The 22568-nt window shown below is 46.9% G+C and overlaps 1 protein-coding gene across 1 annotated transcript; it reads right to left on the bottom strand.

Annotated features, from left to right (window-relative positions):
* Window positions 1-8294: 8294 nt before the first annotated feature.
* On the bottom strand, window positions 8295-11733 carry FOS (Fos proto-oncogene, AP-1 transcription factor subunit). Its single transcript, XM_032837342.1, has 4 exons — window positions 11429-11733; window positions 10402-10653; window positions 9866-9973; window positions 8295-9742 (listed from the first exon to the last, which is right to left on the bottom strand). Exons 1-4 carry the CDS (start codon window positions 11567-11569, stop codon window positions 9101-9103), a joined length of 1143 nt encoding a protein of 380 aa, XP_032693233.1. The 5' UTR covers window positions 11570-11733; the 3' UTR covers window positions 8295-9100.
* Between the last annotated feature and the right edge of the window lie 10835 nt (window positions 11734-22568).

Raw genomic sequence — 22568 nt, 5'->3', positions numbered from 1 at the left:
GGGGCTGGCTATTTTTATTCCTAAGCAGCAAAACAGTAGCTCACCAGGTATTAGGCAACTACCAAAATATAATGTAATGTTTTGTTTTCTTGATTCGTTCTTCAGTGTTACAATAAATAATCGTAAGGGAATTTTCCACTCTAAAGTTAATATTAAATTCAGTTAAGTATTTCCTGTATTAGCTGCGATGTGTATTTACCAAATGAAAACATCGCACGTCTCAGTTTGCATCGTTTCCTTCACAGCATTAAATTTTAAACACACAAACTCCACACGGTCATACATAATAACAGAACTGAAGTACCTCGAGTTCAGTTTCTCAGCCTTTACAGTCACTGTTGTCCTCATTTATTTCGAATCTATTTAAACACAGTTCTGTTACTACCAGAGGGCTGGAGACGTGCACTGCACCCAAAACAATTTCAAAGGACTCTGAATCATTACAGACTTCCTCTTAAATGAAGGCATATAGCTAAGTCCATGTGTTGGGGACCAACCGTTAGTACAACTTGGAGTTTACTTCCATGTAGATTACAATGCATTAAAGGATAAGTAATTTTTAAAATGAAGCTTACGTGTGCACTGTGAAAAATCAACAGCAATCCGGGCCACTGTTTAGACCTTAAAACGGAAGACTTTTCCAGGAAGGAGTATTGATCTAAAATTGACAGTTCACGGCATTAATAAAAAAGCAGACAGGAATGCCTGGGTGGCTCAGTTGGTTAAGTCGCTGCCTTTGGCTCAGGTCATGATCCCAGCATCCTGGGATCGAGTCCCGCATCAGGCTCCTTGCTTGGCAGGGAACCTGCTTCTCTCGCTGCCTCTGCCTGCCTCTCTGCCTGCTTGTGTGTACTCACTTTCTCTCTCTGGCAAATAAGTAAAATCTTAAAAAAAAAAAAAAAAAGGCAGACCAACTTTAGTTGGATTTATTATTACATGAATTCTGAGCAGGTAATGTGACCCTTTGTGGATGACGGACCCTGGGGGGGACCCCCAATAATTCCTACCTCCTGGTGTCCACGCCTTTGTGTAAATCCCTCCCCTTGAATGCAGATGGGACCTAAGATTTGCCTCTAAGCAATAGAATATGGCAAAGGTGTTGGGATGTTACTCCCATGATCTATAATATGCAATATTTACATATCTACCTATATCTCCTGCTTTATAAGGGAGATCTATAGAGATAGATATCCATCTTACCAGCACACAGGAGCAGGTTCTCCTCGCAGGCTTGACGAAGTGAGCAGCCATGTTGAGGAAGCCGCCGCCTCGACATGGCCAACAGCCCGCAGAAAGCCTGAGGAAATAAAGCCTGGGACAACAAGAATGAGCTCAGAAGCCGACTCTTCTCCACTCAAGCATCTGGCTGAAAACTCAGTTCGGCTGACACCTGGAGTGTGGTTTTGTGAGACCTTGAACATAGGACAGAGCTAAAGCAATGAGTCCACAGAAACTGAGAAAAGACATGCATGTTATTTCAGGCTGCTAACTTGGTGATAATTTGTCAGCAGTGTCACAGTACATCCACTTCTCAGGCCTTCCAGACTAAATGATGGGGTGTGGGCCCCTCCAGCGCATCTCCACAGGAGTCCTCTGACATCAGAGTTTTGAAGCTAGAAAGGGAGGTCTGAGATTTTTGAAACCCACTCGAGATGTGGTAGTCTCAAAGGGGTTTGAGTCTCACCATAGGTCATGTAAGTACATTTTTAGGTGCAGATTTTAACATTCCAACAAAGTGGTTGAACACTTCAGACTTTATGGTCACAAAGAGCTGATTTCAAATCTCAGATCTGCTGCATACAAGTGTGTGACCTTGGTCAGTGTAATCTTTTCTAGATCATTTTCCTCACCTGTAAAATGAGGATCCTCATACTACCTGCCCCATAGGGTTGTCGTGAGGACAAAACAGGAGCCCCCATTGAACAAAATCATTACGGTGTACCCAGGATGTACCAGTTACGAGAAGTAAAATGATGAGCGAAGCAGATATAGTCCCTGATTGGGCATTGCCTGGGAAATGCCCAGCACAGCCTGCTACACAGCAAGCATGCGTGAAATGTTAGCCATTATCAATATTATACCCTAGGGCTCCAGGTTCTATCCCAGCCACATGCCTCCAGACAAACTCTATAAACGCACACATAGAACCTCTAGCGTGTGATTCCAACTGCCCGCATCCCCCCGGGATGTCCAACTCCACATGTACAACATAGACCTTACCTTCTCGTTCCCCCAGATCAGCTCTTCTTGCTGTCTTCAGTCATACAGCTTCCTTGTGTGTCAGCCCAGTGAACCTGAGAGTGACTTGGATCCTCTCCCTCCCTCACTTCCCACATCCACTCAATCACTAAGCCCCAACACTCCTACCCCTTAATTACCTCTTATTCCCTCTCCATTCCCACCACCCTTGCCTCCGTTCAGCCTACACACAACTGAAGCAAGTAAATACCAGGCTCTTCGTGATCTGGCCACAGTTACCTCTTCTTGACCTATCTCCTGCCCCTTCCACTTTGATGCTGCAATATTAATGTAAATGAAATCGAGTGTACTTATACGATGCTCTATAATTTACATCCCCCTTCCTCTCTCCCTCCCCCCTCCACCCACATTTTATAGTCCAACAAAAGCAAGTGTGTTGTTTTATGAGTCTGTGCCTTTACAGTGCTAGCCCTCTGTCTCCGGGAATCTTTTCCACCTGACACACACTCACCTAGCAAACTCCATCCATCTTCAAAGCCCAGCTTGGAGGTCACTGGCTCAGAGACTCCCCCAGAGAGAGGTCATCACTCCCTCTTCTGTGCAACCATTGCACCTGCTGTTTTCACTGTCACAATGTATTATGATGTATGTGTTTACATGTCTTTCTCCCTTCCTAGACCATGAACTCCGTGAGTACAGGGCTGCGTCTTGATCACATCTGAAACCAGCACCTGATAAATAATAGACACCCAGAATCTTTTTATTGAATTAAATGAAGCCCATGCTTGCTCGAGAGGGTAAATATTTTCTCCCCTGACCCCCATCTCCCTTAATTACAGAGATAATAAATAATAGCTAACATATCTACACTGTAACAAGCACCCAATACATAACTATTTTTAATGTTTGCAGCAACCCCAAGAGGTAGATACAATTATTCTCCTTTTACTGATGGGAAGACTAAGGTGCAGAGAGGTGAAGTAACTTGCCCAAGGTCAGGGAGCTGGGATTCAAAGCTGAGTCTGTGCTCTGAACCACTCTACTATATTGAATCTGATTTCTCAAATCTAGATGAATTTATCATAGTTTTGATAATTATAGCTGTGATGAGAGTCTCATAATTGATCAAAAAGCCTGAAAACCAATCCACTGTTTCTGTAATCCGACCACACATTGTTCCCCGAAGTAAACATGACAGCAACTGGGGCCTGGGCCATCCGTGGGGATGTTGAAGGGGCTGCCCTTTAACAAGTCCTCCTTCCCAGGGGGCCGGCTCCTCATGGAACTATCCATCAGACCCCTCTGGGTTCTTACCTTCCTCAACTGATTGAACCAAACCTAAACGCCTTGTCAGGGTGAGGAATGTAGAAAGGGCTTATTAATAAAGAAGAGCTGATGGCCATTAGGCCAGGCAGCCTCCCTGGGACAATGATCAAGAGCCCTTTCTGCCCTCGGGCAAAGGAAAAGCAACAAGGAGTTTAGTCCTTGAGTGAGTGTGTGAAGCCACTGAAATGAATTGCTTTGAACTAAAGCAGTTCATGCTTCTGTCGCTTTCTCTGACATGCAAAGAAAGTGGAAATCTATCCAGCCAGCTCCCTTTGGGGACTTTGAACTCATTTGTCAGAATTCAATACACTTTATTCCCAACTGCTTTCCCTCAGGTCTGGACATATTCTTGGTAAACGATGATTATGATAATGACATTGATATCAACAATGACTGTAATAACAGCTAACCCTTATTCTTCTATGCTAATACATACTAAATTGCAGGCTTTATGCTTTAGCTTACCAATTGCTAGGCACCAATGAACTCAAGTGGATATGTGTGATGGTCTAAAATTTCGTATGAACAAGAGTACAAGAGTGAAAAACATAGGTTTGTTTGTTTCTTTGAAGATGATTACACCTATAGTCACCTGTACATCCATTCTTTATTTGATGTTGAAACAAATTTCTCAATTTGTAATTAGTCTGGAAGTGTCCCTGACCTGCTATATGCTTGTATTTTGGGTGCCTCTTAAAATTTCTTCCCACGCTAGCTATGTTCTCACCTTAATATTGTAGAACCCTGGAGAGGAATTTTTTTAAATGAAGGGCATGATCTTCTACCCAGAAAGAAGTCCGTGAAATACACAACTTTTCTTTATTTTTAAATTTTATTTATCTCCCTTTAGATATATATTTTTTTAATTTTCAACTGCCTTCACTTATTTATCCATTTTCATCCATTTAACGAGCATCTAAGTGCCTAATAGATACTGGGGATATAGAAGTCATCAAGACAGAATAGGGTCCCGTGCATTCAGAACTTACAATGCAGTGGTGAAGGGCAGAAATTTGTTAAAAAGGGAAAGAAAAAAAAAACCCACATAAATTATATGTTGCAGACAGTGACATGTGCTATGGGAAACAAAGCAGGATAGTGAAACACAGTCATGGGGAGGAAATGGGCACAATACTTCGGATAGAATGGTATGGGAAGGCCTCCTGGAGGAGGTGTCCTTGGAACTGAGTCCTGAATGGCAGGAAGGAGCCAGCCTCAGAAAAGAGGCTTAGGCAGAGGGACAGGAAGTGCAAAGGTCCTGCAGCAGGAACAAGCACGCTTTGCATCAAGAATGGAAGGAAGGCGGTGAGCAGGGTGCCTGTAGGGGAAAAGGACTAGAAGGCGATGGGGAGAAGTCAGGAGTCCACTCTTTAATGTTAATAGCAAAACAGCACCCCTTAGAGCCATCTGATGTTCAGCATTCAAATGGTGCTCTCATCTCATTTATTTTCTGATTATCAGATTATTCTGTGCTTAAACGAAATCTCATACACAGTTTAAAGATTGATTTTTTTTGTTTGTTTTAGATTTTTTTGGTTTGAAAAACATTGAAACTTAGGGGCTCTTCTTAGAACAATCACCTGAGAACTTTTACTTCACCTCAGTCTCGCCTTTGTCCTTTAATTAAAGATAGCAATTGATTTACTTTTATTCACACATGGAAAGTTGTTGCTGATACAAGATTACTGTTATTAGAACAAATTGCTGAATGCTACCCTTTAATTTTAATAATTGCACAGGATGCAGGGGTGTGTAAAGATGATATAGAATCTATAATCCACTATTATATAGATAAGTATTTTTTTAAATACCTTATATAGATAAGTATTTTTTAAATAGATAAGTGTTTTTTTTCTTCTTCCCTTTTTCTACCTAAAATCAATTTGGAGCTGGAAATACTATGGCAGGGTATTTACTTTGAAATTGAATGGGCAGAGGTAATCCAGAGGAGGCAGTAGATGAATTTCAGGAGCCAAGAACAGAGTGGGGCATGTGTTTGAAGCCAGACATAGAAGAGATGAAATCCCCATTGCTTAATATCATAAAACAGTCTGGATATAGGAGTTTTTTGTTTTTTGGTTTTTTTTTTAGTCCAATGTGGGACTCAAACTCACAACCCTGTCATCAAGAGTCACATGCTCTACCAACTTAACTGGCCGGGTGCCCTTGAAATAGGAGAATTTGGAGAATATGTGTGGAATTTATTTCTGCTCATGGAAATAGCACAGGATGTATTCTTTCATCCACCAGGCAAATATTTATTAACCCTATACTATGCACCAGACACGGCGACAGGTCTAGGGATCCATTGATGAGCTAAAGTAGACATGTTCCCCCCCATAAAGATATGACCCCTCCCATCCTTTTTCCCAACCCTTTCTATTATATGTGTATCTTTTATATCTTTGGGGATGGGTTGTTTTGTTAAGACCAGCGTGAGGTCATATCTCATGGGTAGAAACCAGTCTTTTCCCAAAGGAAGTTGACATTTCTAGAATCCATTATCCATGGGAGTTTTTGAATCCTGACTCAGGAATTGGGAAGATCCTTTTGGCTGAAAGAGAGGGAATTCCTTTCTTCTCTTGATCCGAAGAGAATAGTCCACAGGGAGCTTGGTGGGATGTCAACCCTGTGGAGCACACTCTGGCCTTTGAGAAGCCTGTTAAAAGGATTCCCCGTAAGCAGATACCTCTCCCTTGACCTGCAATGTGGTCTTGTGGGTGGGGCAGCCTGTCTCCACTGGGTTATGGTGAACTAGAGGAAGGGTCTGGGCATAGGCTAGGGCTGTCAAAGGGAAAGCAGTGTTCTTTCTCTGGCCATCATGGGGTTGACAGGTCCATGAGTCAGGTCCTGGGAGCAGTTCAGTGTCTAGGGCTGAGGTCCAGCCACACTTCTGCACCTGGGAAATCTCCTTCCGTGGGTTGTTATTTCTGTGCATGTAAGGGGAGCCAGCTGGCTTCCTTACAGGGTATCTCACCTTGTTATTTCAGATCTGGGTGTTAGTTGCAGTAATTCTGTAATTAGTCTAGGCCATATTTAAAAGCTACAGAGGGGCGCCTGGGTCACTCAGTCGGTTGAGCATCTGACTCTTGTTTTTGGCTCAGGTCACGATCTCAGGGTTGTGAAATCGAGCACCCCAACTCCCCACCCCAGCTCATGGAAGCTACGTAAGCTTCTCTCCCTCTTGAGCTCCTGGGTGGCTCAGTGGGTTAAGACTCTGTCTTCAGCTCAGGTCATGATCTCAGGGTCCTGGGATCTGCAAGTTCTGCATCAGGTTCTTTGCTCAGTGGAGAGCCTGCCTCCCCCGCCCTCTCTCTGCCTATTTGTGATTTCTCTCTGTGTGTGTCAAATAAATAAAATCTTAAAAAAAAAATCTCTCCCTCTCCCTCTGCCCCTCCCCCACTCACTCTTTAATATAATAGTGATAATAAAGACTACAGAAAATTTACCGTCTGAACAGCAAACAGAGTCTAAAGTCACTTCCATTATTGCAAGACAGGCACAAGTAATATGCAAGTGGTAGATGATCTATCAGTGCTCTTAAGAGCCTAAAGTAAGTTGGTTTCAAATGTCAATTATCATGTGAGGCACGGGGAGGTCATAGGTGAGAACATCAACCTCAATGGAACTGTCATTTTCAATTAAGACTTTCAACTTGACTGCGTGTGACACCCCATAACCACCCAGTGATTTTTATTATCACCGAAGCATTGGGAGGCTAGCACTGAAGCTCCCTTCCACCAGGCAGGTGTGAATCCGGCTTCCAAGCATGGGGCCAGCATGGAGCCTGAGAGAAGCGGGGAGAAGGGCTCCTCTCTTTGTGGTTCATGCATGCTGCGTGTAAGGGCCTCATTACCAGAGGTGCCCAGACAAAGGTCATGTTCTTCTTTAAGAGGATAAAGGTTCTAAGTTACAGCCTATTCAGAGTCATGTTGACTTCTCCATAATGAGCTATTATGTAACTTTTTATTTACCCAATGATCAACCACTGTTTGTACCGTTCCAGATCTCTTTCAAATTCTCAGAGCCAGTTTTCTCTTCCCCCAGTGTAAGCTAAATGGCAGGCATATGATGTTCAAGAAATATCAGAAATTTTAAGGCATTTATTACTAAGGGATAGGGCAATAGCCCCCCTTTCCTTATGAGAATAAAAATAGTCCAACTAAATTTATGTAGGAGTTAAGACCTCAGAAGTTTTCTTTTTTAACCAACTATTAAGAGACAGCTTGACCTTAGAGATAGGGTAAGGAATGAGGAAGTTAAGACTGGAATCTCACTAGTGGAACACTGAGAAAGTCATTCATTCTAACCATTCTTCAATTTGCTCACCTTTAAGGTGGGAGTAACCCTCACATAATTCTGTGGGAATAAGAAGTTAAAGTGGTTTGTATGAAGCTTAACTCTGTTTGCTAAAGGGATCCCGTTAAGATCAAGACATTTCCACTTAATATAAGCACAACTAGATCTAAATATTCCCCTCCTTTGACTTACAAAACAGAGAAAGAAGCAGGCAGACATGTTCCCACAAAAACTATTGAACAGCCAATTCCTCCCTCCCCAGAATCTGCCGGAGAATCTTAGCACCACCAAGTGAACACACGTTGTTTGTAAGATATGCCAACATCAGCTCTAGAGTTTCCTTCTCTATTCTGATAAGAGATCAAACAAAGGGGCGTGTCCTCCTCCAGGAGCCACCCTTCTGGACAAACTGGTCTCCCGATACATTTCAGAATCTCACGAAACTTCCAGAATGAAAAGCATAAGCTTGGTCGCATTCAACTTAAATGCTTTTATTGACAATGTCTTTGAACAATAAGCAAACAATGCTTAATTTTTTTCATTCAAATTCACTTTCCACATGTCAAAAGACCTCAAGGTAGAAAAAAATAAAATAAAAATATAAATATCTGAGAATCCATCTTAATAAATAAATTAAAAACACAATAAAACGTTTTCATGGAAAACTGTTAATGTCAGAACATTCAGACCACCTCAACAATGCATGATCAGTAACGTTACAATGAACATTGATGTTGAAGAAAAACTACAGTACATGGATATAACTATTTATTTCTAACTACCAGAAAATAAAGTCGTATCTTTTCTTAGTTTAATATTGGTCATTGCTAATCAGAACACACTATTGCCGGGAACACAGTAGTTATTGTTAAAATCAGCTGCACTAGATACAATTCGAAAATATCCAGCACCAAGTTAATTCCAATAATGAACCCAATAGATTAGTTAATGCTATGAGAAGACTAAAGAGAAAGAGATAAGAGACACAGACCCAGGCCTGGCTCAACATGCTACTAACTACCAGCTCTCAGATGTGTCACTGGGAACAATACACACTCCATGCGTTTTGCTACATCTCCGGAAGAGGTAAGGACTTGAGTCCGCACGTGGATGCTTTCAAGTCCTTGAGGCCCACAGCCTGGTGTGTTTCACGCACAGATAAGGTCCTCCCTAGGTCTACCGGAACCCTCGAGGGAAGACGGGTTTCTCCTCTCTGTAATGCACCAGCTCGGGCAGTGGCGCTTGACGGCGCCCGCTGCCTCCCCTCCCTGCCTGCTCACAGGGCCAGCAGTGTAGGTGAGCTGAGCGAGTCAGAGGAGGGTTCGTTGCTGCTGCTGCCCTTGCGGTGAGCAGCCGCACAGCTGGGGAAGGAGTCAGCCTCGGGGTAGGTGAAGACGAAGGAAGACGTGTAGGTAGTGCAGCTGGGAGTACAGGTGACCACCGGGGTGCACAGGGGCTCCAGCTCTGTGGCCATGGGCCCCATCCCCAGGGAGCCACCATGCAGGGGCTCCCAGTCTGCTGCATAGAAGGAACCAGACAGGTCCATGTCTGGCACGGAGCGGGCGGTCTCAGAGCCACTGGGCCTGGATGATGCTGGGAACAGGAAGTCATCAAAGGGCTCAGCCTTGAGCTCCACGCTGCTGATGCTCTTGACTGGCTCAACGGAGGGCTTGGGCTCGGGATCATTGAGGAGGGGCAGGGTGAAGGCCTCCTCTGACTCGGGGGTGGCAGCTTCGGGCAGGCCCCCGCTCAGATCGAGGGAAGCCACAGACATCTCTTCGGGGAAGCCCAGGTCATCGGGGATCTTGCAGGCAGGTCGGTGAGCTGCCAGGATGAACTCTAGCTTCTCCTTCTCCTTCAGCAGGTTGGCAATCTCGGTCTGCAAAGCAGACTTCTCATCTTCCAGTTGGTCTGTTTCCTGTATCCAGAGGGATAAAGCAAAGTGTAAGACACGGGCTTACTCAATGACCCTGCTCCCCATACCCAGTCTCCAACTTTGTCCCTAAGTTTGAAAAAGGAGTGAGCCACAGGATCCACGTACCGCTTGGAGTGTGTCCGTCAGCTCCCTCCTTCGGTTCCGGCACTTGGCTGCGGCCATCTTATTCCTTTCCCTTCGGATTCTCCTTTTCTCTTCTTCTTCTGGGGACAACTAGAAAAATAATTTTCGGAAAGACCAACAGTCAGTAACAAGGTCTGCCATCAGCTCTGTTCATTCACCCCCGTGAAACCGGCCCCTGCTGCTTGCCAGCTTCCCCGCACCTCTGCTAGGAAGCCATTTCTAACCTGCCGTTGCGGGCTGGGTGTGACTTGCATTTACAATAAGATCCTCGGCAAGAGAACAAAGAGGAGCACGGGCTAAAAGCATGAGATAGGAACGTCTCAGGGAACAAACTCTTAGTGCATTTCTTCGGGTAGGACTATCAGAGTCTGGCCTGGGATGGAAATGGCTTGGAGCCAGGGTTGCCCACTGAGGACATATAGTGAGTTCTGTGTAGTGGCTTCACGCTGTCTCCTGTCCTCCCCATCTCCACCAATGCCAACCCATGCACCCTACTGAGGTGCTGAACAACTCCTCACCTGTTCCACCTTGCCCCTCCGGCCGATGCTCTGAGCTCTGCCTCCGGTCATGGTCTTCACGACTCCAGCCCTGGAGTAAGCCCCAGCAGAGGGGGTCGGGACTCCATAGGGATGGGGGGCTCTGGTCTGGGATGGGGCCACGGAGGAGACCAGGGTGGGCTGCACCAGCCACTGCAGGTCCGGGCTGGTGGAGATGGCAGTCACCGTCGGGATAAAGTTGGCACTGGAGACGGCCAGATCCGTGCAGAAGTCCTAGAACGAAACAGAAGGGGAAAGCTGACGTGAGTGAGCAGGTTCCGGACACAGGTGGGGCGAGCCGAGTTGCCAGTGCCGCATGCCGCAGGGAGAGAGAGGGAGAAGCAGCATGCCCGGGACGGCTCGGGACTTTGTATATGCCCCTCTTCCTGGATGGAAGGTCTCCACGTTCCCTCTCAAGAAATCCGCAACGCGCTGCCTTTCTCCTCCACCCTGCTGCTGCGTCCCCGTTATCCCTCCGGCATCACTCGCTTGAAAGGGGGTTTGTTATAAATATCCCTGACGTCTGCGCTGACGCAGGCGCCGCTCCGGAGTCTCCTGAATGAACTCGCTTTTTATCAATGAAACTGCCTTACACACCCGCCGGCTTCACCCTCCTCCCCCGCCCCTCCTCCCTGCTCCAGGCTGCTAGGGGAGGGGGGATTGCCGCTTTCTGTCGCCTCCCGGAGAAGCCTGTCTCTATCTAGTTCGCGAGTCTTTGCTCGGGACACGTTTTGCCCCAGCGAATTGTCAGAGACCAGGCAGAGAGCGCGGTCCGAGGGCAGCTCAGGAGCAGCCCGCCGCGGCAGAAGGCAACCAGCTCTTACTACGACAAGCGTGCGTGCGCTCCGAACAAGTCCGGGGCTCGCGACACAGGGCTGCTCCGGCCGGGGCAGCCTCCCACCCCGGTCGAAGGGGTCCGCGACTCGTCTTCCCGAGCGTCCCGCCCGGGTGTCTCCTCCCCGGGGACCCCCGGACCCCGGGCCCCGCGGCGGCGCGAAGCCAGGCTCACCTGCGCATTGACGGGCGAGCCCATGCTGGAGAAGGAGTCGGCCGGTGAGTGGTAGTAGGAGAGGTTGTCCCCGGCCGGGGAGGCGCTACTGCAGCGGGAGGAGGACGCCTCGTAATCGGCGTTGAAGCCAGAGAACATCATGGTCGCGGTGAGTCCGGGCCGGGGCGAGGGGCTGAGGGCAGAGACAGGTAGGAGCCGCCGGGCAGAGCTGGGTAGGAGCGCGGTCACTGCTCGTTCGCTGCGCCGCCGCCGCCGGCTCTGTCTCGGCTTCGCTGCTGCTCGCTGCAGATGCGGTTGGAGTACGAGGCGCTGCAGCCACTGCCTTTATAACAGCATTCTATGAATGAGCCCCCACACACGTCATGGGCGCTACCATCGCGGAGCTAGGGGGGTGGCGAGTGGACCTGGGCACCTCTGCGGCCTCCTTGCCGCCCCCGCCGCCCTCGCCGCTCCCCGCCTTCCGCCTTGGCCTGACTCCTTATCCCCTGACTGTTTAACAATCTGGGTCTTGGGCGTCTCGGGGACCCCCTATGATGAGGGACTCCGGGAATGGCTCCCCCCACGACCGCAGGGAACGGCCGTGGAAACCTGCTGACGCAGATGTCCTAATATGGACATCCTGTGTAAGGGGGGACGGATTGACGGGAACTGCTTGCCGGCTGCAGCCAACACCGAGGGTGCAGCGAGGGGGGAGGCGGGGGCCGCGGCCGGGGGAGGGGAGGCGGGAAAGGCGAAGAAGGCGAGCGAACATTCGCACCTGGTTCAATGCGGACCCTTGTTCCCCGGGGCGGGTTGGGGGATGGGATGCGAGCGCCTTTTTACCGGTATATGGAACCCCGGAAACGTGCTGGGGCTCAGGTATGGGAGAAACAGGTACAGAGCCCTGGGGTTTAAGCCTCGGCCCCGGAAGGAATGCCTTCCCCCGACCCCCGTCCTTTCCCAATTCTAGCCCTAATTAAGTGCAAACTGTGGAAGCAGACCATCTAGCCCCCAGCCTGGAGCCATACGAGGACTGTTACCGCATTTGGAAGTAGAAAAGTCGGGAGATCCAAAATAAGAGAATACGATAACCTACTTTATCTACGATGTTGGGTATTTTAATTTTAATTGTTTCGTTTTGGGTGGGTTTTTTTTTCTTCCGTTTTTTAAGGGAAAAAAAGTGCGTTGTTTTTTTTTTTTTCTCGGCCATACTTAGGCATATTAGTGTTACTGTCAAATCTCTGAGACACCAGCCGGTAAACCTTGTGCAGAACCTCCATGCAAGGATGTCTGATGGGTTCGTTTGCCTAGTTCTGAGCTGGGGCTTGGGGAGTGGGATGGGGTTGCAGAGGGCGGGGTGCTATGTGGACAAGGTGGTCAGTTGTGGGTACTGGGTGAAGAGAGCCTTTGGGGGAGCGTAAGTCCGAGCTGGGGAGTTAGATGATGTTCGGTTCCCTCAGGAAGCTGGGCCTACTGGCAGCCCACAGCGGGTGATTTTCCAGAGCGGACTTGGAGGGGGGAGGACGGGGGCGCTGGAAGGATCCTGGCCAGCAGCTCCCAGGCAGGAGACCTCGGCTGCTGGGACCTCAGGCGCGGCTCTGTGGCCTGGAAAACGGGGTTGGGCGGCTAGGTGCTCGGGAGTGCGTCGTGTCCCCCCAAGATACCCCCAGCCTCCTGCTCCCCTGCAAAGGACACTGGGGTCATATTGACCCCTCCTGGGTCGCAGCGCGCCGGCCTCTTTGGGGACGCAAAGTGGCAGATGCCAGCAGAGTCCCTGTATCCCTTCCCCCACCCTTTCGGGCCAGGGGCTCAAGGTGGGCCCCTGGAAAGGGGCGAGGCCAGATTAGGGCAGGGGGCGGATCCCTCGGGGCGCGCCGGGAGCTGAACCGCGGACCTGCCTCCCGCCGCCGCACCCCGGAGCCAGGCGATCCTGCTATAGATAGTAACAGGGAAGCGGCTGTTTACAGCAACACTGCGCCGCCCGGGCTGTCTCCAGGCGACGCCGCGCGGCCGGGCGCGCTGTCCGCCCGGCCAGGCCGCCCTCCCTCCTCGCTCCCCCGGGGCCTCGGCCTCCCCGGCCCGTCTGCGGCCACTCCCGCCGCCTGACATCATCCTCCCGGTCCGGGGGCTGCGTGAGGCTCGCGCTCGGCGGTGCGCTAACCTCCATTCTTAGAGATGAGAACCCGGCGGGAGCTGGGAGGGCAGGGAGGCGGGGATTCGTGGAACTGGGCCACTTGCTATTTTTGCATTCCCTGTCACAGGCAGAGGTGAAAACAGAATTTCATCATTGTATGTCACTAGTTTATGTTGGTGGGAATTCAGGCGCTCCCCCCCCCGCCCCATTTTAAAAAGGAAGAGAGAAGGAAAAACACATAATACATAAACACAGACTTCTCGAAGATGCCCTGAATCCAAAGCCATTTTTCGGCCTTCAGTTCTCCTAATTCTCTCATCTGTCAGGCTGCTTTACTGCCCTTGATTATTTAAAAAAAAAAAAAGTTATGAGAGCTGAGGGCAAATCCATTTCTCTTCTTATTAGCTCAGACAAAGTAGGTCAAGCTTTGAATTCCTGGGTCTGTCCTTGCCTTCCACTCACAACTGGATCACAGGCCACTTAAGAGAAAACCTGGAATGATTTCATTGACTTCCCCTTCAGAGTGTGAATCAGCTCAGCCCAGCACCTAAAGGGTGTGTCAAGATTTTATATCCAGGATTTATTCCATATATCACTTTATCCTGTCTTTGCCAACAAAAGGAAAGGGGTCTTTGGATGAACCCAGCTCCTCTCCAATAGCTTAACTCTTTCCTTTCTGGCACCATTAATACCGGAGCGTTGCAGACTTAATAAATCCATCCTCTGGAAATGACAGAATCATGAATGCATAATTCTTTCATTTATTTGTCAGAGAACTATTGAAAGTCTCCTGTGGCCATGCATTCCTGTGAGTGCTGGGGGCTAGCACTTACTGTAATGAACAGAGTGGACCGTCCCTACCCTCTGAGAGATTGCGGTCTTGGGGAGAAGACTGACAAATTCAGTAGAGAATTGCAGAGCAGCACTAAGTGCCTGGACAGAGGTAGGAACTGGGTGAAATGGAACACAGGGGGAGGGTTCAGAGAGCAGTCTCAGAGGAAGTAACTACAGTACAGAGATGGGACCTGGATCCACTGTCCTCTGGGAAATGACACGATCAAGACTGAAATGCCAGAGATCTGGATCTGTGATCATTCTAATGTACTCTCACCTCTCAATCCACCTCAGGGCTGCAAAACCACATTTTTCATATGGAGCTCACATGGCGTCGCCTTAAAATAGAGGGAAATCAGAACCGACAAGTGAAATTATCTTTGCCATTTGCCAAGGTCAGGGTGACTTTGAGACAGATGTGTGTGTGCCTCTGTGAGCAAACATAGTGCTGCCTTCCAGCAGGGCAGGGATTCTGTGCTCTGGACAAGTCTGAACGTATAAAACCCAAACTTACGCAGTTCGTGATTATCTGTGTGCTGAGTTCCTCCTATTTGGGGATCCAAGAGTGAAAAGGAGGGTAGAATCCTGTATCTGATTTTAACCCAAACTGAAAACAAATCTATCTCTCCTCAACAGTTGTTCCTTATCAGATGGAGACTTTTCCTATTTTGCACTTTTCTGGCATTTGAATTAAGAGACCTGACCCACATCAAGCGTTTGTTCAGTAACTCTGGAAGTCAGTGCACATTGTTTCGCCTGGTGTTATTGCAACATTAAGTGAAAGGCTGCTGTCTGTGCTGCCTACGTAAATGCTGCCGCACACAACCCGTCCCCAGCATGCAGAAGTAGTTATTTATTTGGGGAAGTGTGGTCTAGCGGTGAAGGGTTGTGGTCAGAGCACGGGACCAGAAGTCAGGAAGATGTGCATAGCAAAATCAGCTCCTTCAGGAACTTGGGGAAGTCGCTTCTTAGCCTCGTTTAATATCTACATACTTGGGGCCTTTGTCTTTTTCACGTATCGATGTTCACTTAGCACCTAGCACAGTGCCTGGTCCACAGTGGGTGTTCAGTAGGTAGCTCTTGAATGGACGAATGAATGAAGGAAGGAATGAATACCTTCACCCAAGCAAGGCAAACATTGTCCCTTATGGGTCCTTAGCAATCAATGGATGGGGTTCTTTAAATCTTTGGAAAAACTGAACAGGCTGAGTCTTTTATTCTTGGGTATGAATAGGCAGAAATTGGGAAAAAGAAAATAACAAGATGTGAGGGCTATTTTCAGCTGGTGCAGGCTCTGTGTCTAAAGAACACCCCAGCAGTTCGTGATGAAAGATCAAACTTGCCCTTGTCATCGAGCCCCATGATAAAGACAGCCAGTGCCCATACATAAATGCCACATTGTCTACAATGACAATGACCATGTTACCACCACCCTCTAATTTATTCACTCTAAACGTCTGGACCCAAGAAGGAGAAGCATTCCACCATTCCTGCAGGACTCACACACACACATGACACCCAAAGGAGGGCTTTAGGGGTCAAGATTACTCAGCCTATGGCTCAGACAGTGAGCAAGAACACTGCTCCTATTTTAAAAAAGTGGAGGCACAGGATTATCACCACCATCACTACATACACACACACCACTGCCACCACTAATTAGTACTAGGGATTTAGCCTCTTTGGAAAAAAAACTTTTCCTTCTGAACAACTCTTGGCTCTTTGACAGGAGATGATGATTCAAAGGGATCCCCGTCCTTCTGCTAATGTGAGCATTTACTCAAAGCTCCGTGTGGCCCCTAGGATATACTCCATCTGGAGCTAAGGAAATTGAGGAATAGTTATGGTGCCGAAGAATAACACCTTTTTCAGTCCAAGCTGGCAGCATTTTTCACCACAGCCAGCATCATCGGACTGTCATTGTCAGGCATGCTGAGACTTTCCTACATGGGCAGACAAGCAAGTCCTCTCCAGGCTCTCAGCTCCTTGGATGTCCTGAGCTGAACGTCTGCAGCTCTGATGGGACTCAGATGCTGGAATTCTAAACGAACCCCATCTAGGTCACTAAACCTATAGGACAACACACCCTAAGCAAAACCTGCAACTGCGGACTCCCATCCAATGGGGAAAATCTCCAAGTCAGCATGGGGAGGGCCCCAGATCGCCAGAATGGGCTGCCACATGACGTGCTCCAAGGCGTTAAGACATTTCAAGCATAGTTTACGCCACTTTATCCACCACCTTGCTCAACAAGAAAGATCTTTAAAAGAGACAGTAATAAATTGTGATGCAAAAAAAAAAAAAAAATCCTCCATCTAAACCAGGAAAATCCTGACTAGTATGTAGGAATTCAGAGTTATGCTGCCTTCTGATCTACAGATTAGAGTCTCATTCTCAGATGGGAACATTTTTGGTCTTAGTTTAGAATTTGATTGTGTGCTACAAGAAAACTTCCAGATGCAACTCCAAGCTGAGGTCTGATTTTCCCCACTGATATTTTACCTGGGGTGTCAGTGAATTAGAGATCACTGGTAAAATCCCAAAAATGACTCTACTGAAGACTTCCGCCTTCAGACTCTGGCCCACCCAAGACTGAGAGGTAACCAATTAAGACAGGGATAGATCTCATGCTGGAAGTCTACTCCCCATCTTATGAATTAAATCATAACCCCGAACCCTAAATCATAAATCCCTCCAAACCTGTTTAGTGGCCAAGTTACAGAATTATACTAAGAAAAAAATCTGTACTCTTTACTGAAGTCTACCAGGTATATGATCCAGCCTCTGTCTAGCTCTCCAACCTCATCTTGAACCATTTTCCCTCCTTTACTCGACTCCAGCCACACTGGCCTTCTTTCTGTTCCTCAAATGTGCTAAGCTGGGACTGTAGCTGGGACTTTCTACCCATTGTTCCCTCAACCCCCACCCCCCACCCGGATCTGGACATGTTGACTCTTCCTTAATGTCTGCACAAGTATCAATTCTCCAGGAAGCCCATCCTGCTCCCATCCAATGTGGCATCCCTCAGTCACTTTCTGTCATGTTACCTGGTCTTATTTTCTATCTAGGACTTATAACCATATTACCCTATTTGTTCATTTACATACCCTTTCATTGCCTTCCCTACTAGGCCATAATCTCCACAAAAGCAGGAACCTTATCTGGTTTTTTTCAGTAGGAAACTATCCTCTGTGGCTAGCTTCTTGACAGTAGAAGGCACTCAATAAGTTTGTGGAAAGAATGGGCATTAAACAGAAACTCACCCTTTATTGTCCTTGTGGTTGAAAAGGCAGTATGAATTCTTTTTTTGGATAAAGGGGCCTGATGGGTGACTTCTTACCTATATCTTCCACAAGTGAGCAGAACCAAAATCCTGTCAGCACTTTCTTTATCAGACATAATAATTTAGATGCTTACAAAACCCATGGGCACACCCATTCTGGGAACTGTATAGACCCATCACATTTGCTGTCTAAATGCTTCTACTACTACCTGTCCTATGAGAGGGTACGGGTGCTACAGTTTTAAATCCACAATCACCCCAACCAGGACAACGAGAAATTCTGTCTAGGGCAGGTTATCTCCAAATTCCTTCTTTTTCACAAAATCAAGTTAACACTACAAGCAACTTTTTAGAAAATATTTGGGCACTTAAAAAAAGAAAAGAAAATATTTGGGCATTAAAGTTAAAAACCTAATTTTTGTTGTTGTTGTTATTTATAAGCACTGCAAATCAGGCCATAATAAAATGTTTATGGCCCCAATACTAAAATGATTATGGTACCCTCCCAAGCGGCTCAAAATAAAGACAATATTAAATTGCAAAAATAAAGTTTTATTTAAAAAATAAAACTTACCAGTATGCTGGAATAAGGCCTGGACATGAATTCATGAGGGAGGAAAAAAATCACGGGTTCCCCCAGGAACGGTGCCTTGCACAGGAACAAGCCCTCAATAAATGAGGTTAGAACGACAGCTACAATTTTCCCAGTGTTTTCTGGAATGCCCCTTACCCCCATCCCTGCCCCAGTCCTGGCCTCAGCATGTGCTTACTTGGCTTCTTGGGTAATCCAGCCATGACTGGGCATGTGGCTAGGGCCAGGTCAGTATTTGTTGAGTATTAGACTTGCACTGGACAGGCCTGGAGTATCGCATACTGCAGCATCACCTGAGGCCTGAACGTGGGGCCTGACTACATCAGCCCTCTCTTAGGCGGGAGCTGATCTTCAAGGTTACATCAGAGGGTCACGTGTTCCTGCCCAGTTCAGATCGCTCAGCTCGGTGGCTGGGATCAGCGCCCGCAGGATTCTTCATTTGCATCGTTTGGCAGAATCATTCTCCCTCCAGATTAATCAGGTGGTTTGGAATAAACTCTGGGTAAACTGTGCACAGGATATGGGTGAAGAAGAATCTTCGCTTTCCCTGTGAATGGGACACTTCACGGTAGGCGGGGCTTTGGGTCCCTCGGCTCCTATAACTCCTATAACTTTGCCTACCCAAGTCAGGTTTTGTGAACCAGGGCTTCATCCAGCTGGTGTCTGTCTGAGCTTGGAACTTGGAAAAGAGTGAAGCAAGGGGTTGTGAAATAGGCGGGGGAGATGGAGAAAACCTGGTGTTCTTCAAATAGCGCTCCGCTCTCTGGCCTGCCTGCCAGATTAGCAGGCTTACCGAACAGCAGCTCTAAGCCACAGTGAATATTTCGACACTCCTTACCCATCTGTGGCTCGTGTGGTAAAATGACCAGAGAAGTACTTAAAAATAATAATAATAATAATAGTACAGAACTCCGAAGCATTTCAACTGAAGTGATTTTAGATGGTATGTTTAGATAAGAGCAGCCCTGTGGTGTTTCTATCATACATCTGGTTTGAGATTAATTTAGTTGTAGTCTTATCAGATAGCTCTCTTCTGCTTTCTACTTTTCCACTGGTTTCAGAATCCCCTCCAGGGAAGAAAGGGGTTTCACATGCCTCAAATTATTATTACCTTGCATAAGAGCCAGAAAAAACAACTACCTGCGGGTACTAGGTAAGACCTCTATAAAGTTCATTTTTTTCATAATCAGATAGCACAGGGATGATTATCCTATCCTTTATTCGTTGCTCAGTACCTTTGCCGAGCATCTACTATGTGCTCGTCCCTAGAATCCTGGTACACGGACGAGCTTCCTGTTAAAGTGAAGCTCACAGTCCAGTAATGCAATAGACAAGGAAACAAACAAAAATAATAGATCCACGTGAGTCCTGGGCAGGTCATGAAAATGGAGGGATGTGTTGTGAGCGTTCGGATTAGGTGGAAGGAGGTGGCTTTCGTCATGAGAAGTACATGACAAGAAGGAACCAGGCATGGAAGGACAAAGAACAGAGCATTCTGGGCAGAGGAGATGCTTTCCAATGTAAAGTTAAGTACCGGGAAACATAACTGTTGATTTTCCCAAATCTCTGGACCCAGCAACCCTCTGTCCTTGCCATGTGCACCTCAAGCTCTAGTGTCTGAGTTGCCACTAAACCATCTCTCCCTCCCCCAGACAATAGCACCAAAATTTGGATCAGTGCTACCAAACTGGGAAATGCCTCAGCTCTTCCCACTTTACTTTCCTCCCTAGCCGTCACTATGCTTCAGACAGGGAACAGATACGTCTATTTCATTTTTGTACAGTAGCGACCCATATGGAGACTTCTTATAAACGGCTCCACTCTAAAACTAGTGGTTGGTAAGATCTCTCTCAACAGCTTAGAGTCTTCATTGAAAGCCCTGGAAAATAGTGACGTCAATAGCCCAAAACCAGACCCTGAGATCTTCCAGGACCCTTTTTCAGAGGAATTTGAAAACAGACACATTCCATTTTGCCCTGTGTTAGAGAGCTATTGATAATAAACAGAATTCGGCTTAGAATGTGTGCTGTAAAACAGCAGAACCCTGAACCAGCCCCCCCCGTTCTCACCCAGGGCAACACTCTGCTGGATTCTGCTGATATTCACACGGGGTTTAAGCAAGAACATCTGGGAAGTTTATGGGGCACTAACATCTCAAAGCGTTAGTTCCTTGAATTCTTTGTTATTCTGACTACACGAAGACCAATCCCCAAGCCATTATCAGAATCCACCCACCTTCAGTTCCCGTAAATATTATGTCTACCCAGAACTATGTGAACTATTTCGTTGCTGGAATATGAACCGGGCTGTGAGACTTGCTAATGGGAATGAAATAAGAGGAGCATCAAAACCTGAAGGAGAGAAAATTCAGTAGCAAAGGGAAACGTGGACTACAGGATTATGTATGTTTTGGGGAAAGAAGACAGACAGCTCAATTCTCAGGGCTGGATTATTCAGCCCTCACTGGATTATTTACATCCAGCCCTGAATGTATGATGACACATTCCTGGGGGAAGGAGGGTGACTTTCATTGTAACACGTTAAAAGAAGCTGAGTTCAGCTCTCAGAGGTCATTCTTGTTGTAGTTGGCACTCATTGTTCCCGCCAATGGAGAGCTAGGGAAACGGAGGCAGCAACTGTCAGTGATTTCCTGGGAAAGAGCCAATGAGGCAGCTGTGGCTATGCGGTCTGGAGCTGAGACTGAATTCAGTCTGTGGGTACAGCTCTGATGCCGGGGCCATCTCCCATCTTTGGCAGTCCTGGCCCCTAGCACGTTTGTGAAAAGGTCCTATAACGTGGAAAGCACCAATTACGTGTGCGTTACTAGCATTAAACGGATGTTCTCTGCCCGCATCTCCCACACTCTCCTCAGTTAAACCTATTCTCTCCAGACTTCAAACCTGATATCATGGGGTCCTCCTGTGAGACTTCCCTGAGCACTCAGGCTTTGCATTTATAGCACTTACCACCGTTTCTAATAATAAATGCTCAATTAGAAAGCAGTTGGGCTAATATCTAAAAGAGAAGATCCACAAAGGTTGGGAATCTTTGTTGCGTTCACTGATGAACCCCCAAACACCTACAGAAGGACGAAGATAAGGAACTGTTAACTCTTGATTGAGTTTGTTTGATGTCTGTCTCTCCACTCCAGGAAGGGAGAAAGTTTGCCTATTTCACTCATGATCGACTCGCTAGCCCCCAATAGACTATCTGGCCAGGTGGTAGCTGCTCAAAAAAATTCTCCTTGAGTGAATGGAAATAATAATAGCTAAAATTTTTTGGTGATTGCTCAGGGATTTTGCCGAGTGTTTTACAGTTATTGCTATGTTACTTAATATTCACCCAAATTCAACAATATAAGTATATTATTATACCATTTTGGCTGAGTAGTTTCAATACCCTCTTAAAAATAATGATCTTATAATTCATTAATCCACAATGGATAATTGGGCTATTTTCGCCCCAGTATAGTAGGTAAGTAGTATCCTGGCGACCTGAATAAGTGAATTTATTTTCCTAGGTATCTAGCAGGGAGTGATTGATGAGAGAGAAACTCAGTATCCTGGGCCTTAATTATTCTTAAATTGCTTAGAATTAAATTATAGCCTCAACTTCTATTTACATAGGGTTTGGGAGGGAATATATATCATATATATATATATATATATATACACACACTTTTATATATATATATATATAAATACATAATACTATATATATAACGCTACAATGCTGGTTGCATTGGGTTTATGTACAACCACAAAATATGTACAGTGTAGATGTTTCCAGTTCTAACCAACTAATCTAACCTGCCGAGCAGAGTGTTTCCACTTCTGCCAGAGGAAACAGCAAACAGGAAAAAACTATGGGCCAAACCTTACCCAAGATGCTGGTTCAACTGGTCCTGCCAGTGTCTCCTGCACCTGCCTGGGACACCAGTTGGAAGGCGGGCTTGTTGCCTCCTCTGGGAACCATGCCGATCTCCACCATTCAGCCCCATCTGATCTGGCTGAACCAGGCATAGGGCAGTCAACATCCCACCTCCTCAGGTAATCCTGGAAATGGTGGGGCTCGGTCCAAGCAAGGATTAGACCAACCAGAAACAAACTGACCCACCCCAGAGTGGACGCAATTCCAAGGGAAGTACTCAAAGTATCGTATTCCCACCATTGTGTTATATTCTTACCCATCCTGGTGAGATTATGTTACTCTCCTTTGCCAAAGAAACTGGTGATCCAAAGGGCCACAGTGCAAGGAGTGGTCAGTTTGATGAGGAAAATGCCTGAATTAGGTCTTATTTCTTGATTCTTCTGTCTGC

This window comes from Lontra canadensis, unplaced genomic scaffold (genome assembly GCF_010015895.1).
Source record: "Lontra canadensis isolate GAN:19392208 unplaced genomic scaffold, GSC_riverotter_1.0 scaffold98, whole genome shotgun sequence".
NCBI classification, from domain to species: domain Eukaryota; kingdom Metazoa; phylum Chordata; class Mammalia; order Carnivora; family Mustelidae; genus Lontra; species Lontra canadensis.
Note: the sequence above shows the minus strand (reverse complement) of the source record. Positions and strands in the feature narration are given on the sequence as shown.

Excerpts from the sequence above, each read along its gene's own strand:
- FOS (XM_032837342.1), bottom strand. The coding sequence starts at position 11,569 with ATGATGTTCTCTGGCTTCAACGCCGATTACGAGGCGTCCTCCTCCCGC. Across the intron at positions 9,974-10,401 it reads GGAGGGGCAAGGTGGAACAG|TTGTCCCCAGAAGAAGAAGA; the intron begins GTGAGGAGTTGT and ends TTATTTTTCTAG. Across the intron at positions 9,743-9,865 it reads TGACGGACACACTCCAAGCG|GAAACAGACCAACTGGAAGA; the intron begins GTACGTGGATCC and ends CTCTGGATACAG.